Here is a 13,720-nt window from a genome sequence, read left to right as displayed (position 1 = left end):
GCTATAATATAGCGTTGTTTGTTATTCTTATTGAGTGTTTGATCTGCTAAGCCCACAAACAAACTTTTTTCAAACTAGTTTACTTGAAATGTTTTGTTTGTTTGTTTATTTTGTTTGTTTATCTTTATCCTGCATTGCGGGAAAGCGGACTTGAGCGCTATGCATCGGTGTACGCCTTCCGACATACACCTGACCCACGCTGCAGCCGACGGCAATGTCTGTTTCCGGTTGTCTACTCTGCTTATGACTTAAATTTGGTACTACCCATTACTCGAAATCGATCACTGGGTAGAGGCAATTATCATAAAGTTTCTTCCCCAGAGAAACAACAGCAGGTGCGGGTGGCTGGAGTCGAACACGCAGGCTCTCGACTGCGAGCTGGAAATTTGTTTCATGCTGGAAATTGATCTTGAGTTGTCACGATATTATAAACAATCAGCCCTCTACTGTATGAAAACCAGCCCTTTATAAAATCAGCCATTTATAAAAAAATCCATCACGATTCTATACAAAGTAAAATGTTTTGCTTTTTAGTCGGATAACTTACAAACTTTGTAACACCATATGCAGTGAGAGAAAGACTCGCCGAGGTTTCTGGCAACAGGCTTGTGTCAAAGGATGACATGAAGAAAAAGTATTACATGGTTGAAACTGAAGCTTACTTTGAGGCTTATCGTCATGTGCTGTCCGGACTGCAAAGTAAGTTTTAAAAAGTTGACCTCTTTTGCAATTATCTATCTCTCTTTTCATTGCACTGTTCAAGTAAATCTACTTAGTCTTCTAGATAAAATGCTGCGGTCAGACAGAGCGAGAGAAGTTCATTTACTCCTCTCAATAAGACTAATAGTTGTGTTAAAAATTTGTAATAACATTTTGGGTTTAATGAGTTCCATTTAAACTTTGACCTTTTAATGACACTTTTCATTGTTTACTGTGTTTTTTTTTTTCAGAAATACAAACAATCCCAATGACACGATACATTGTGGAGTGTCAAAAAGACGTTAAACCACCTCGGTATATTAGAGCAAGAGCGACTGCTGTTCAATACAGTTTCAAGAATATTTTAAAAGAAAATGGTATGCCAAGAGCCCAGTGGTGTACTTATTTTAAACCACTTACTTCACTCCTTGCAATCGCGTGTAGTTAACAAAAAGAAGCAATATTATAGCAACATCTGCTTAAAGAAGTGGTTCTCAACCTTTTTCAGCAAGGAAGCCAAATTCAAAACCTAAATTTTGTAAAGGCCCACAACAAAATAAATGCAATTTAATGTGAAACTTGATTTTGGCTTTAACTCTTAATAAGTTTCCCAAAACGAGGGGTAATATAAAAAAATGCTGTAGGCCCAATCAATTACTATAGTTATGATGGTTCGTCCATCGGTTGTGATATTTTGATTTCATTCTAACCATTTTGCTAAAAAGGGTTTCACGCATGTTAGTTATGTTGAACAGAGGCATTTTTCAGTGCATTGACTGTCAAGTTAAGATACTTTCCCTCTGGGACTCGACTCAAAAAAGAAATGGATGATCACATTTGTATGCTTGTATCAGCTCCACAAAGTCCACATTTGACTGCAAATCTAGCAATTCCAGCTGAAAATTATTGGGGGAGGAAGGTGGTGGCTTCGTCTATTGCCATAGGTCTTGAAAAAATTTTCATCAAAACAGGAAAGAATTTATGCCGTTAATGTGACTTTCAAATTCATCAATCATGTCGCTAATAAGCCTAGCGTACTTTCGAATGATCCTTTGACTTAGGCCTAATGCTCTGGCTTAAACATATCATGGTTTAACCAACGAACACCAGTGAACATGAGCACATCTCCAAAGTCAACATCGACATCTGCCAGAAATTGCTTAAAATTGCACGAGTCAGATTTGCTGTTGATATTACGATTTCTATCAAATTAGACATAGGTTAGATAAGACAACGATATTTTCATGCTAACATGCTAACGTTCATCGTAGATCGACTCTCCAGCGAAGGTGGACCAAGTGACGCAACCAAGGTTGATATCTTAAAAGAGGACAAATGGCCGAATGCAGAAAATCTTCAGTTGGATCCTTCTCAAGTGGCTGCTCTCAAAAACGCGATTACTAACGAGATGTCTGTGATTCAGGGTCCCCCCGGCACAGGGAAGACCCACGTGGGACTAGTTATCATGAAGTTGCTGTTGGATGCTGATAACAGACATTACAGGTGAATACAGTTTAGTGTGGTTAGCAATACAACGGTTAAGTTGAATTCTTAAGAAAATTGTGAGCATATAAGGTGTTAGTTGTTTTTCTGCATAATTAGGTTGATCAGTTTCAGTTTTAGCAATTTGTAAATCTGAATGTTTTGCACGTTAATCAAATCTTGAATTGTATTGCAGCTTACAGACCAACTCTGAACATTTTTATGCTATTTGAAAATAGATATTGAAACTTTGTATTGTAGGCCTACAGTATTAGGTTTCCTAAAACAAATTGGTAACTGTGCGTCAAGGGTACTAGTTTAAATGGAACTCTTTTTTTGTTTATTGAAGGGATGTGTTGAGACTTCAGGGTCTTCCGGTGAGAAATGTAACGCAAAACAAGCCTTCCCAAATCCTGGTTGTGTGTTACACCAACCACGCCCTTGATCAGTTCCTGGAAGGAATCGCAGAGTTTCATCGCGATGGACAGATCATTCGTGTTGGAGGGCGTTGCAAGACTAAGAGTCTAGAAAAATTCTCACTGAGCCACGTTAGAAAATTCGGAGCACATATTTCAGGAGGGATATTCCATCGGAAAACTGTCTGGGAACATCGACGTAAGACTGCATTTCAACAAAGCTACAGTATAGAATATTTTGTTTTATTCTTCGTTGTATATGGGGTATTGTTAATGGGCGAGTGGATGTGGATTGTGACTTAACTTGAAATTGTGATAATTGGACGCCACAGATTACCTTCGAAGTTTTATATTTGAATTTATTTCTTTGCAAATGAAAGCTTTGATACGAACATTACTGGCTGACATGTTTTGCCTAATGTTGTACTAAAAATGTTGCACCAAGAACACATATTGATCAAGCGATTTTTAATACTAGTCATTGTTTAACCTGTAAATTATAGCGCCAACGCAATTTACTAATGTATTTGAATAATGTTTTGTTTGTAATGTTAAAATAATGACAATGTAGTGCTGCACATCACTTGAAAAATGTTGTTTTTAATATAAAAAAAGTTCCATTCGATTTGAAGTAACAATTAAAACGCTTGTGCTTGTAAGTGCTGCGTTTTCCATTTTAGGAGATCTACAGCGTCAACGGGACTACATTACCGCCCACACTCAAGTCCTCGATGTTTCCACACATTCGATTGTTCGTTTAAACAAACTCAAATCAGTGGTTCCTTCGCACATGTATGACCAGTTGACGGATACCTATCTGAAAGGTGAGATGGTTTGCATTTGTTTATCAAACTAGTGCAAGAAGGCCACACCATAGATAAGTACAATATCATAGAAAGCTTGTAGTAGCTTCGATGCTCAAATATTCACACTACTGTTTTTTAAATGCGGGTTGAAAACACGTTTTGACAGTTGAAACTTAACTTCTTTGAATGTTGTTTTCTGCCACGTTGATCACGTGACTTAACTCTCTTGCAGGTGATGAAGCATTGCTCCAGTGGTTAGGAGTTACTGATCCTGATGCGTGGCTGTACGACAAGCCATACATTGTCACAGGTATTCATCAATGCAGCTTGTACAGCGGCACTCGTTTTCTCAAACGAATGTGAAAATATATTTTTACCGTGTGTTTTGCAGTAAAATAAGACCGCGACAAAACGCTTTTATCGATCATAAAAGCAACATGCGTATAGACTGTGGTAGTAATTTTATGTACAGATTACGGCTTTAGAACATCTTTTTATTTGACAAGTAACATTTTACTAAATTAGGCTTCAGTAGATGCGAAAGTATGTGTTCCATCTCATCTTTGTTAGAAAATATAAAGCCTTGTCGCTTAGGCTGATGCTGAAATTGGTCGTTTATATTAATTCTTTCACTTATTTCTTCATCTTCTAAAAGTTCGTTTATGTCTTAAGACCACTATTTTTATTAATGTAACTCACTATTATGCAGAAACAGTCAAAGCTATTGCCACACGCATCCAAACCTGGGGTTACCACCATGACCACATCGTCACAGCAATGGTGGAGACAGGTTTGCTGAACTTGATTGAATGGTGTGCGGTTACTATTCTTTGAATTTCACACATTTTAGAAAGTTTTTAAAAAGTTAAAAGTTGTTTTGTACGTTCGAGAAAGTTGGTTTGTTTAGAGCAGCGGTTCTTAAACTGGGGGGCGCGCCCCCCTTGGGGGGCGCGAAAGGTACACAAGGGGGGCGCGAGCGATGTCAAACTATGTGACTAAACGCATGTGACTAAGTGGATTTATTGCCAGGATAAAGCAAAAAAGTCCCAATGCCATTAGATCTCACTGCGTGATTCACCGTGAGGCTCTGGCCTCCAGGACTCTACCAGCTGCAATGAAAGATAAGCTTACAGTAATCATACGAGCCGTCAACTTCGTCAAAACCAGTGCTGTCAATACGAGACTGTTTGCCAAGCTGTGCAAGGATATGGATTCGAACCATGAAACTCTCCTCTTCCATACATCTGTTCGTTGGTTATCGAAAGGTAATATGTTAGCCCGCGTGTATGAAATGAGAGATGAACTGATGCTATTTTTAGAAGCTCATGGGAAGCAAGATCTCCTTCTGCCATTTTCATCAGAGAAGTTTCAGCTGGAGTTGGCATACCTCGTGGACATTTTCAAGGCCCTCAATAACTTAAATCTGCTCTTGCAGGGCAGAAATACTAACCGGATTAATAGCTATGATTCCATTCGAGCATTTGTGGCAAAGCTGGGGTTGTGGCACAGCCGAATACAAATAGGAAATGCAGCTTTATTTCCCAACCTAGATACTGCACTTGACAAAAAGCAACTTGAACTGGAAGGTGAGTTTAAGGCTGAAGTGGAGGCTCACCTTCAGCTTTTGAAACAAGAATTCGAACGCTATTTCCCAGACTTGGGTGACACCGACCTTCTAGAATGGAAGATGACAAGAGATCCCTTTCGTGTTAACGAGGACATTCTTCCCGACGGTTTGCAAGAGGAATTCTTGGAAATACAGTGTAACTCCACTGCAAAAGATGATTATGAAGCAATGCCACTAATTGATTTTTGGGTTAAATATTTGCACATATACAAGGGAGTGGGTAGCGAGGCGATACGCACACTTCTTCCGTTTTCGTCCACTTATCTGTGCGAAAGTGGCTTTTCTACACTTTTGAACATAAAAACAAAACATCGAAACAAACTTATTGATTGTGAAGCCGATCTGAGGTGTGCATTATCAGCTACAAAGCCTCGAATTAAACTTTTGGTTTCCGAAAAACAATTACATCCCTCACATTGATGAAAGCTAAATATAAATTCCTGTAGTCATTACACATAAATGTTTGCTAATTTTGTAGTTTGGTGGGGCGCAAGTTTGGATGGCACGTCAAAGGGGGGCGCGGCTCAAAAAGTTTAAGAACCCCTGGTTTAGAGTATATAGTTTAACCACTTGTTCTATCTCAATAGTTAAAAAGTGTTTTATTTTGAGGAAGTAGTTTTGTTTTGATAGTTTCATTTATCCTGGCCAAAATTATGAAAAAAAATATTGTAGGTCTCTTGGACGAAACATCTCTCATTGAATGGATGAATTATAATCCATGGACGATTCAGCCTAATTCGCAATTGCCAAATCCTGGTGGGTATCTTTCAAGAGCACTGAATAGGTTTACAACCTTTTGTGTGTTTGTGACACTAAATGAGCTTTTTCTACTTTGACACTTTTTCTATCTGTTATGAAAATAAGCTGCAAAACACGCCGTTAAACTGAAATCTATTTTCTGCAAAATATTTCATTTTAAGGTTTTTGATTTTGCCTTTCATACCTTTTTGTAAGACTTTTTACTAGTACGACTTTATTACACTTGTACTTTCAGCCCTAAACTTAAAGGAATATGTTTAATGTTAGGCTAATACTTTCAGCAAATGCTGCATCGGATAATCTGACCTAAATAAATGTTCACAGATGACGTCTTTGCTTATTTGGAAACCATGGCGATTCCTTTTGATCCAGCACCGCTGCTCCAAAGCGGCTTCCACCAAATTGAAATTCAATGTGCTTTGCTTGCAACAGGTAATAATTCCGTTGTTTGAAGCTTGCTTTGACATCTTCATGCCGCTGTTAAGTCACCGATTGCCAGTGACATAACTAGAGACCTTGCGCTAGAGGAAAAACACAGTTAACATGCATCGCCGCACTAATATTTAAATTTTGATACATTATACAAACAAAGTAGCCAAGTTTAATATTAGCTGGCTGTTAGGTGTCAGTTTTTCCATATTTTTCACTTTGGCTTTGCTCTCATGCTTTATGAAGTTTTTCACCTCTAGAACAATAAAAAAAAATGCCATACCGACAGTAAGTCACCTGAAACTGTTGTTTCCACCTAAGCGAATGGCTTTGAAACTGGGTTGTGTGAAAGGTCATTTGAGTGGGGCAGAAGTCAACAGACTGCAGTCAATGATACAATAGGTTGCTGGTTCGACTTGAGCCAACAGCATGCTAATCGCTTTTGGGCTTGGGCTGCTCAGTAAAAATACACAATGTAGCTTTAAACGCTTTTCATTAAAAAATTAACAATGTGTAGTCACTAGAGATGCAGCGAACCCAAAATTTTTATCCGCACACCGCACCGCAACTGACTCATCTATCCGCGCACCGCACTGCACACCGCACCGCACACCGCACCGCACACCGCAATTTATCTGGAACTTTGACACCGCACCGCACATTACAAAATTATCAAAAAATTATTTAACGCGTTATTTTTTAGAAAGTCAATTGTGGCAAAAAGCACCCATGGCATATAACTGGTAACCTACCAGTACAGTTGTGCACTAATTGGCTAGGCTAACCAGATCATATTCTTTTATCAGCAATGCATCTAAGTTCGGAGACATGTTACAAACTAAGGCAAATAGAATGTTCCTGGATCCAGTATCAAGACTTATGAACACTTTTTGTATGCAATAATGCAATTTTAATGTTAGTGGCTATATGATTACACACACAAGAGTAAAACTTATAGCCTGAACTTACTGGGCTATATGTTATAGTAACTAATGCGGTAGTTGCGCTAGGCCTATAGCCTGGTAACTGGGAGCTGAGCTTATCAGCTAGGCTCCCAAAAACATTCGTACAGCTTCCCTCTCAAGACAGCCCCAAAAACCCTGTCAACTGCAAGCCATTTGCAATTTGCATAGCTTTCCAGCTTGAGGCTTCCGAAGGAAAAAACAACTGATCCGTGTTTCCAATTTAAATTTGAAGTTTCATAACTGATTTTTTTGAAAAGTTGAAAGTTTAATTTCTTGAAAGTTTACGCGGCAAGCGACGCGGCGCGGCTTTGTCACTTCAACCTTCCACGCAACGCGGCGCGGCACGCGGCGAAAAAGTCAAAAGCGGCCGCGTACGCGGAGCGGCGCGGCTTGCATCACTAGTAGTTACACATTTTTTAAAAACAAAGCACATGGCAAGAAGTTCTTTTATGCTGTTTACAACAGCAAGTGGCTGCAATATGATACCAACAACAGAGTCTATTTTATATGCTTCTTTTTGCAGACTTTGCTCACCCAAACATCAACTTCATCAAGACATGGCTCCAAGGAAAAACGGGGAAGACAAGTCAGTAAATCATGTGTCAATGCAAATTCCAAATAAAAACATTTTTCAATAAAACATGCAACAACAACACAGTTCAAAATGTAGCAACTCAACTTACTTTTCAAAGTATGAGGCGTTTAGTCAGATTTAGAAGGCAATTCAACAATTTTGCCGCAAGATCCTTTTTTATCATCTAGTAGGCTAACCAATTTGATAAACTGGTTACAATATTTAGAAAATAAAGATGAGCAATTTGGCAAATCGACAGAAGGAGTGACAGAAGAAGAGGTAACGGAAGATGCTGTTTCTGATCTTGTTTCGGATCTTGAAGAGCTGACTATACAAGATGAAGACGTCGAGTTTATAAGAAATCAGAGAAATGTCGACAACGGTAAGAGAAATTGAGCAGCTAGTTCATCAATGGGCAACTACAGCTATGTTGAAAAGGAGCGATCTTCCTGGCGTGAGCACTACTTGACTACTCACTATAGAACAGCGAGCATTGTGTTTCGCTAACCATACCGGTGTAGCCTCCACACTAGCCATCAAGACTTTTCCAAAAACATGTGTTACACTGGACTGCCGAGAAACACTACAGCTATGTAACAACTGTAAGGTTTAGAACATACAATCATTCATTTGCAATCAAAATTAAGAAGGTAAAGGGCGATAAACCGTTCAAACCATGGGTTTATTTATGTTGTGCGGAGTAAGTAAAATTTCACATATGTATATTTGCAGATCTGTTAATTTCTAAAGCATTTAAATTTTAAACTAATCTTGTATTTCTGTCATATTTTCACAAAAAGTGATGCAAGTAAGGCACAACGTAACTTTCAAATTTGTATACTGTCTAATTGTTTATTAAAACTATTTCGCATAAACCCAACAGCTTTAATGGTCAATCAATAGTTTATTTATCAAAAACAAAAACAACACATTTGTGAACATAAAACAGAAATACACGCGATATTAAAGGTTTGCAAACAGCTATACGGTCTAACTTACAACTCGTCAGTTGCCGCCCTGGAAATGAGAATATTCGAGTTGTGAAACTATTGAAGAATAAATTTTGCACCAGCGAGATGCAACGCATACTTGTATTAATCACAGACTCTGATGAAGAAGATGATGTACGTAGAGATCGACGAAAGAATGAAGAAGCGATGAAGAAGATTGAGAAGGAGCTTGCAGCTGCCACTTTTGAATCCATCGGAAGTAATTTTGATTATTGTATTCTTTTTTTCTTTTCTTTTTTGCAAAGTTTCTCAACGTTAATTGGTGGCTAACCAACATCACTTTGGTGGGAGATGATGATTTTAAACCTCTGTATAAAGTTGAAATTTTTGACTCAAAGACAAACCCTGAGTTTCAGTTTGAATAAGTTTTAATGAAGGTGACTTGATATGATAGACGACGAAATATGATTGAACTGTCTCGAGTGATAAGTGATTCTTTTATATCACAAAACCCCATGTAGCCAGTTGTTAATATCAAGCACTGCAGGCTACATGAGATGTACACGACTTTGTGATTGATCTTTATGTAATACTGTGATGACTGTGATGTGTGACATACATTTGCTGTGACGTAACATAAACTCATTGCTTATTACCAAATAAGGCAACACGAAAGGCGGCGGATGGCAGCTTCCACCACAAGAGATAAAGCGACGAAAGAGGATGATCAAGGATAACATAGGAAGAGTGGATGCTATGCCGAAGAGAATAGCAGATACTGTTGTCAACATCTTTCATCTGAATGTAAAGGATCGATGGAAACTTTACCGGTTAGTAAAACAACTTTATTTTTACATTGAATTTGTCTGATAGCTTTTGGTTGTTTTGGTTTGATTGATTTTTTGAATCTTTATCCTCGGACCGACAAAGCCTTGATAGGTTATTCCTGAAAGTTTCGCATACTTGTAGAGGCTCTTGGCGTAGGGCCGGTTACCGAGATTGACAGAATGAAGTTTCCAATTGTTGAAGTACTGTATTGTTGCTGAGGAGTTATTCCATTCCTATAGGTGCCGCTGAATAGAGAGCAGTCCTAAGAATGCGTTGCTCAAGCGCACATCCCGAGAGTTGAACCAGCGCCGTTTGATCTTGAAGCTTCTTCGTTCAAGAAGTCACGCGCTAACCAACTGACCTATCGGGGTGGACGACTTTTCTACCATGATGATTGAACCAACTCCGCATAGTTTTTTAAAACTCAAAATTAATGCGTTTTACTACAGATATCAATGTAATGTCGTGGCTCGTATCCGAGTGAATGGTGACAGTTGATGACTGACAAAAGGCTGCGTAGCCGAGTGGTGAGAACGTCTGCGCGACGTTCGAAGGGACGTGGGTTCGATACCGCTCCAGAGCACGCGGCTGTGTCTCGGCAAAGACACTTAATAATAAAGGGAAGCAGCTGACTCGAAGACTATATGTCACTTCGCTGCTTCCTGTCGTCTGTTGTATCGCATCTGTGATCGCAGCCTACTGTATGTTATCGCAATGGGCGCAAATAAAAGCATTGTTATTATTATTATTGACAATGTAGCTTGAACAAAGGTCACAACATGCTGGTGCCTTTTTTATGTAGCGAAGTCCAAAATTTTGATTTATCTACTGATGGTATTTTGCGTTGCTACGAACAAGCGTTCTCGTTTTGCCATAATAAAAAAAGAAAAAGAGAAACTTTCAATGAAAACATTGTTAGCCCATATTGCTTCAACTTGCAGACGCTGGATGCACGATCTGCGAAACAGTTTAAGAGAAAAAATTGAGGCAGAATCAGCGAAATACAACCGGCTTGCTCAAGCCTTAACTGCAGCTCGTAACGAAGAGGATCTCGCCATATTGCGGAATGCAACTGTAATCGGGATGACAACCACTGGTGCTGCTAAATACCGAGACATTGTTCACAGATTGCCTGTAAGTGGTAATTTTGTTGAACGTTTGTAGACAAATAACATGAAAATGTAATATCTTTTTTGCATTACTTAAAAATTGCTCAATTTAAAAAAACCTATGATCTTCAGGCTAAAGTAGTTGTGGTTGAAGAAGCGGCCGAAGTGTTGGAAGCTCACATCGTGACTTCGATGCCTGAAGCCACGGAGCATCTCATTCTCATTGGAGATCATCAACAGCTCAAGCCTTCTCCTACTGTTTACGAACTTGCCAGGAAATTCAACCTGGATGTTTCCTTGTTTGAGAGAATGGTAAACTAACAAACTACTTAGTTGATGTATCTAATAAGCATAGTTTACCATATGCTTGGACAGTTTATAGTAGACTATGCGTTTCGATGTTTGACAAAGGTTGACATGTTGACTATGATATGACAAAAGACGCTTTAAACGCCCCAACACAGATCAAGAACGGGATACCACGCAGCAGATTGGCTCTGCAACATCGGATGAGACCCAGAATCGCTGATCTTCTTCGTCCGCACATTTATGAAGATCTTAGTGACCATAAAAGTGTGCTTGATTACGAAGACGTCACTGGAGTACAGAAAAACATCTTCTTCCTTTCTCATGAACACGAGGAGGATAATGTGGAAGATGGAAGAAGCAAGGTGAACGCTCATTTCGGTTAAAAACTGATGTTAACTACAATAATATATGTAAACTGTAATGTAAACAATAATGTAAACTACAAACAATTATAATTGTTTGGTTTCGTAGCTCTGGCATTAATCACTATTTTCTTCAGGTCAACCAGTACGAAGCCAATTTCTTAGTCACCTTATCACAATATCTTCTTCAGCAAGGATATTTGCCGGAACAAATCACCATCTTAACAGCATATGTTGGTGAGTTAACGACAAGACAGTATACCATAGCCTACTTGGTTGTCACTTCTTTCCCTCAAGTGCTGCGTACCTTGAAATGATCAATTAATTATTTGCCTGCGTTTTGCTAGCTTGTCTTTTGTGCAGCTCCAGTATGCTAAATATGTTGCAGCGGTAGTTGTCCTTGACAAGTGCATGACTTGCACGTGAACAACCAGTGGACAGAAAATGCTTGTGATACTTTAAGTGTAGCGCCGGTTTTTGTTTCATTTAAATTTGAATATCATGAAACTCAGGTCAACTTCACGTCATCAACCGCCTCATGAGCGCCAACATGAGGAGAATCCGAGTGACAGCTGTCGACAATTTCCAAGGAGAGGAAAACGACATCATTTTGCTCTCATTGGTTAGGAGCAACGAAGAGGTATACAATTGTGTGTATACAATTATACAACAAAGTTTGAACAAATCAGAAAATGATTAGCATCATTAGAAGCAAGGATAAGTTGTGCTACCAAAATTTTTATGGTATGCTTTGTTCCGAGGCAAGCATTGTGATATTAAATTTTTAGTCTTCTAACAAACAGTGTATAAAGTGGTATTTTTATCAACTTCTAGCGTAGCTAGGGCCGTGTAAACACCATGTTTGGCTCCCCGAAATTCCCTAGTGGGCCCCTATGTTTAGTGATGGCTCAAATAGAACAAATAGCGTTAAGTTATAGCCGCAAACTCTTTCAATGTAGGGAAAAAATTCACATTCATCATTTTAGCAAATAGTAGGCTAAATAACTCTAAAATTTCTTTGAAAAAAATAATCGGCCTAAATATGCGAACAATGCAGCAGCATGTTTGGAGCAGAGCTTCAATAAAGCAAAAGCAAAATTTATAAGATAAATGGACAAGGCAAAGCTAAATGTCCGAAAAAGTAAATATTGGTAGGGGTGTGGGAGGCTAGCCCCCCGGAAAATGTTGACAAATATATCCTTGTTTTGGTCACTTTTTAGGCATTTTTAGCGCAATAATGTTTTTTTATCAAGATACGTATTTTGTATGTAGGCTAACTAAGTAGTTTTATATTTAACCAAATTTATCAAATTAAAAATGGATTTAGATAGAAGGTTTGGTTTAAACTTTAAGTTAGTTTACCGTTTTAAAAACAATTCATTCACGACCATAGAAGGATTTTAATAATTTATTTCTTGAAAATTTGGATAACGTAGTGTGATGTAGCCTTCCAGCAGGCTATAACTTTGAAAATCTATCTGAGGTGTCCCCACCTTCACTTTATAGCATTTTCATGACCTATTTCACTTTATAGCCATCTCTGTTAATAACGAAATTTATCAATTTAATTGTTACTTAACTAGCCTATTTGAGTGAGCAGTGTTTATTTCGAAATGTGACACATCGCTGGTTAAGGGAATACAATGCGGTTACGCGAACAAATTAAGCGAGAAAATTTTGCAAAAATGGAAATAAAATTACATATTAAATGCTGGCCTACATGTAAACTTACAAGCCAAAAAACGCTGCATAAACTAAATATGAGTGGGCCCCTAGACGGAGATGGGCCCCCAGCCGGGGAGTTGGGAAACAGAAAATACGGCCTTGCATGATGTAAGATATTAATGATCGAGCTTCTGTAGCAGCTTTTTCCTTTCTTGAACAGTTAAAAAACATTAAACAGACTAACATGAGTGGGCCCTAAACAAAACCGTGTGCCCCCACGGCCGGGGACGCGGGGGAAGGTGAACATGGCCCTGAGCGTAGCTTATGTGTCAGCTGAACTGTATTGTTGTTTGTGCGTGCTATTTGAAAATTTAAGTTAAGTGGGTACGAAGCAGCCAGTCTGTGTGTTCACTTATATGCTTTTCATTAAATTAAGTGTCTTGCCAACACACAGCCCAATGCTCACGTTGGACGCCGAACCGACATCCGCTATAGTGTTGAGAAAACATTTTCACCACTTGGTAACCACTTTCACCTATTCGGAGAAATAAGTCTCTGGAATTTGTTGCTAAGTTTATCGAAAATATTACACACGTTACAGGGCAAGATCGGCTTCTTGGGCATTGAGAACCGAGTGTGTGTTGCTTTGTCTCGAGCTAAAAAAGGACTGTTCTGCATTGGGAACGGAACTGTAAGTCTAAATTGTCTTACAATATCACATTTTGCTATTTTGCAACATA

The 13,720-nt window shown here is 38.7% G+C and overlaps 1 protein-coding gene across 2 annotated transcripts in view; it reads left to right on the top strand.

Annotated features, from left to right (window-relative positions):
- LOC145782282 (NFX1-type zinc finger-containing protein 1-like) overlaps positions 1-13,720 on the top strand; it is a 35,874-nt gene that overhangs the window by 6,001 nt on the left and 16,153 nt on the right. For both annotated transcript variants that reach the window (XM_082594070.1, XM_082594071.1), the window contains exons 12-30: positions 571-699; positions 951-1,076; positions 1,971-2,202; positions 2,531-2,796; positions 3,278-3,421; positions 3,636-3,713; positions 4,113-4,193; positions 5,703-5,786; positions 6,114-6,221; positions 7,707-7,769; positions 7,984-8,139; positions 8,862-8,966; positions 9,372-9,537; positions 10,477-10,669; positions 10,777-10,956; positions 11,109-11,315; positions 11,453-11,552; positions 11,828-11,955; positions 13,582-13,671. In XM_082594070.1, the coding sequence (XP_082450196.1) occupies positions 571-699; positions 951-1,076; positions 1,971-2,202; positions 2,531-2,796; positions 3,278-3,421; positions 3,636-3,713; positions 4,113-4,193; positions 5,703-5,786; positions 6,114-6,221; positions 7,707-7,769; positions 7,984-8,139; positions 8,862-8,966; positions 9,372-9,537; positions 10,477-10,669; positions 10,777-10,956; positions 11,109-11,315; positions 11,453-11,552; positions 11,828-11,955; positions 13,582-13,671 (2,636 nt within the window). The remainder of the gene's footprint in view (positions 1-570; positions 700-950; positions 1,077-1,970; positions 2,203-2,530; positions 2,797-3,277; positions 3,422-3,635; positions 3,714-4,112; positions 4,194-5,702; positions 5,787-6,113; positions 6,222-7,706; positions 7,770-7,983; positions 8,140-8,861; positions 8,967-9,371; positions 9,538-10,476; positions 10,670-10,776; positions 10,957-11,108; positions 11,316-11,452; positions 11,553-11,827; positions 11,956-13,581; positions 13,672-13,720) is intronic.

This window comes from Aplidium turbinatum, chromosome 13 (assembly GCF_918807975.1).
Source record: "Aplidium turbinatum chromosome 13, kaAplTurb1.1, whole genome shotgun sequence".
NCBI lineage: Eukaryota > Metazoa > Chordata > Ascidiacea > Aplousobranchia > Polyclinidae > Aplidium > Aplidium turbinatum.
The sequence above is the reverse complement of the archived record's forward strand: the minus strand, read 5'-3'. Positions and strand labels throughout refer to the sequence as shown.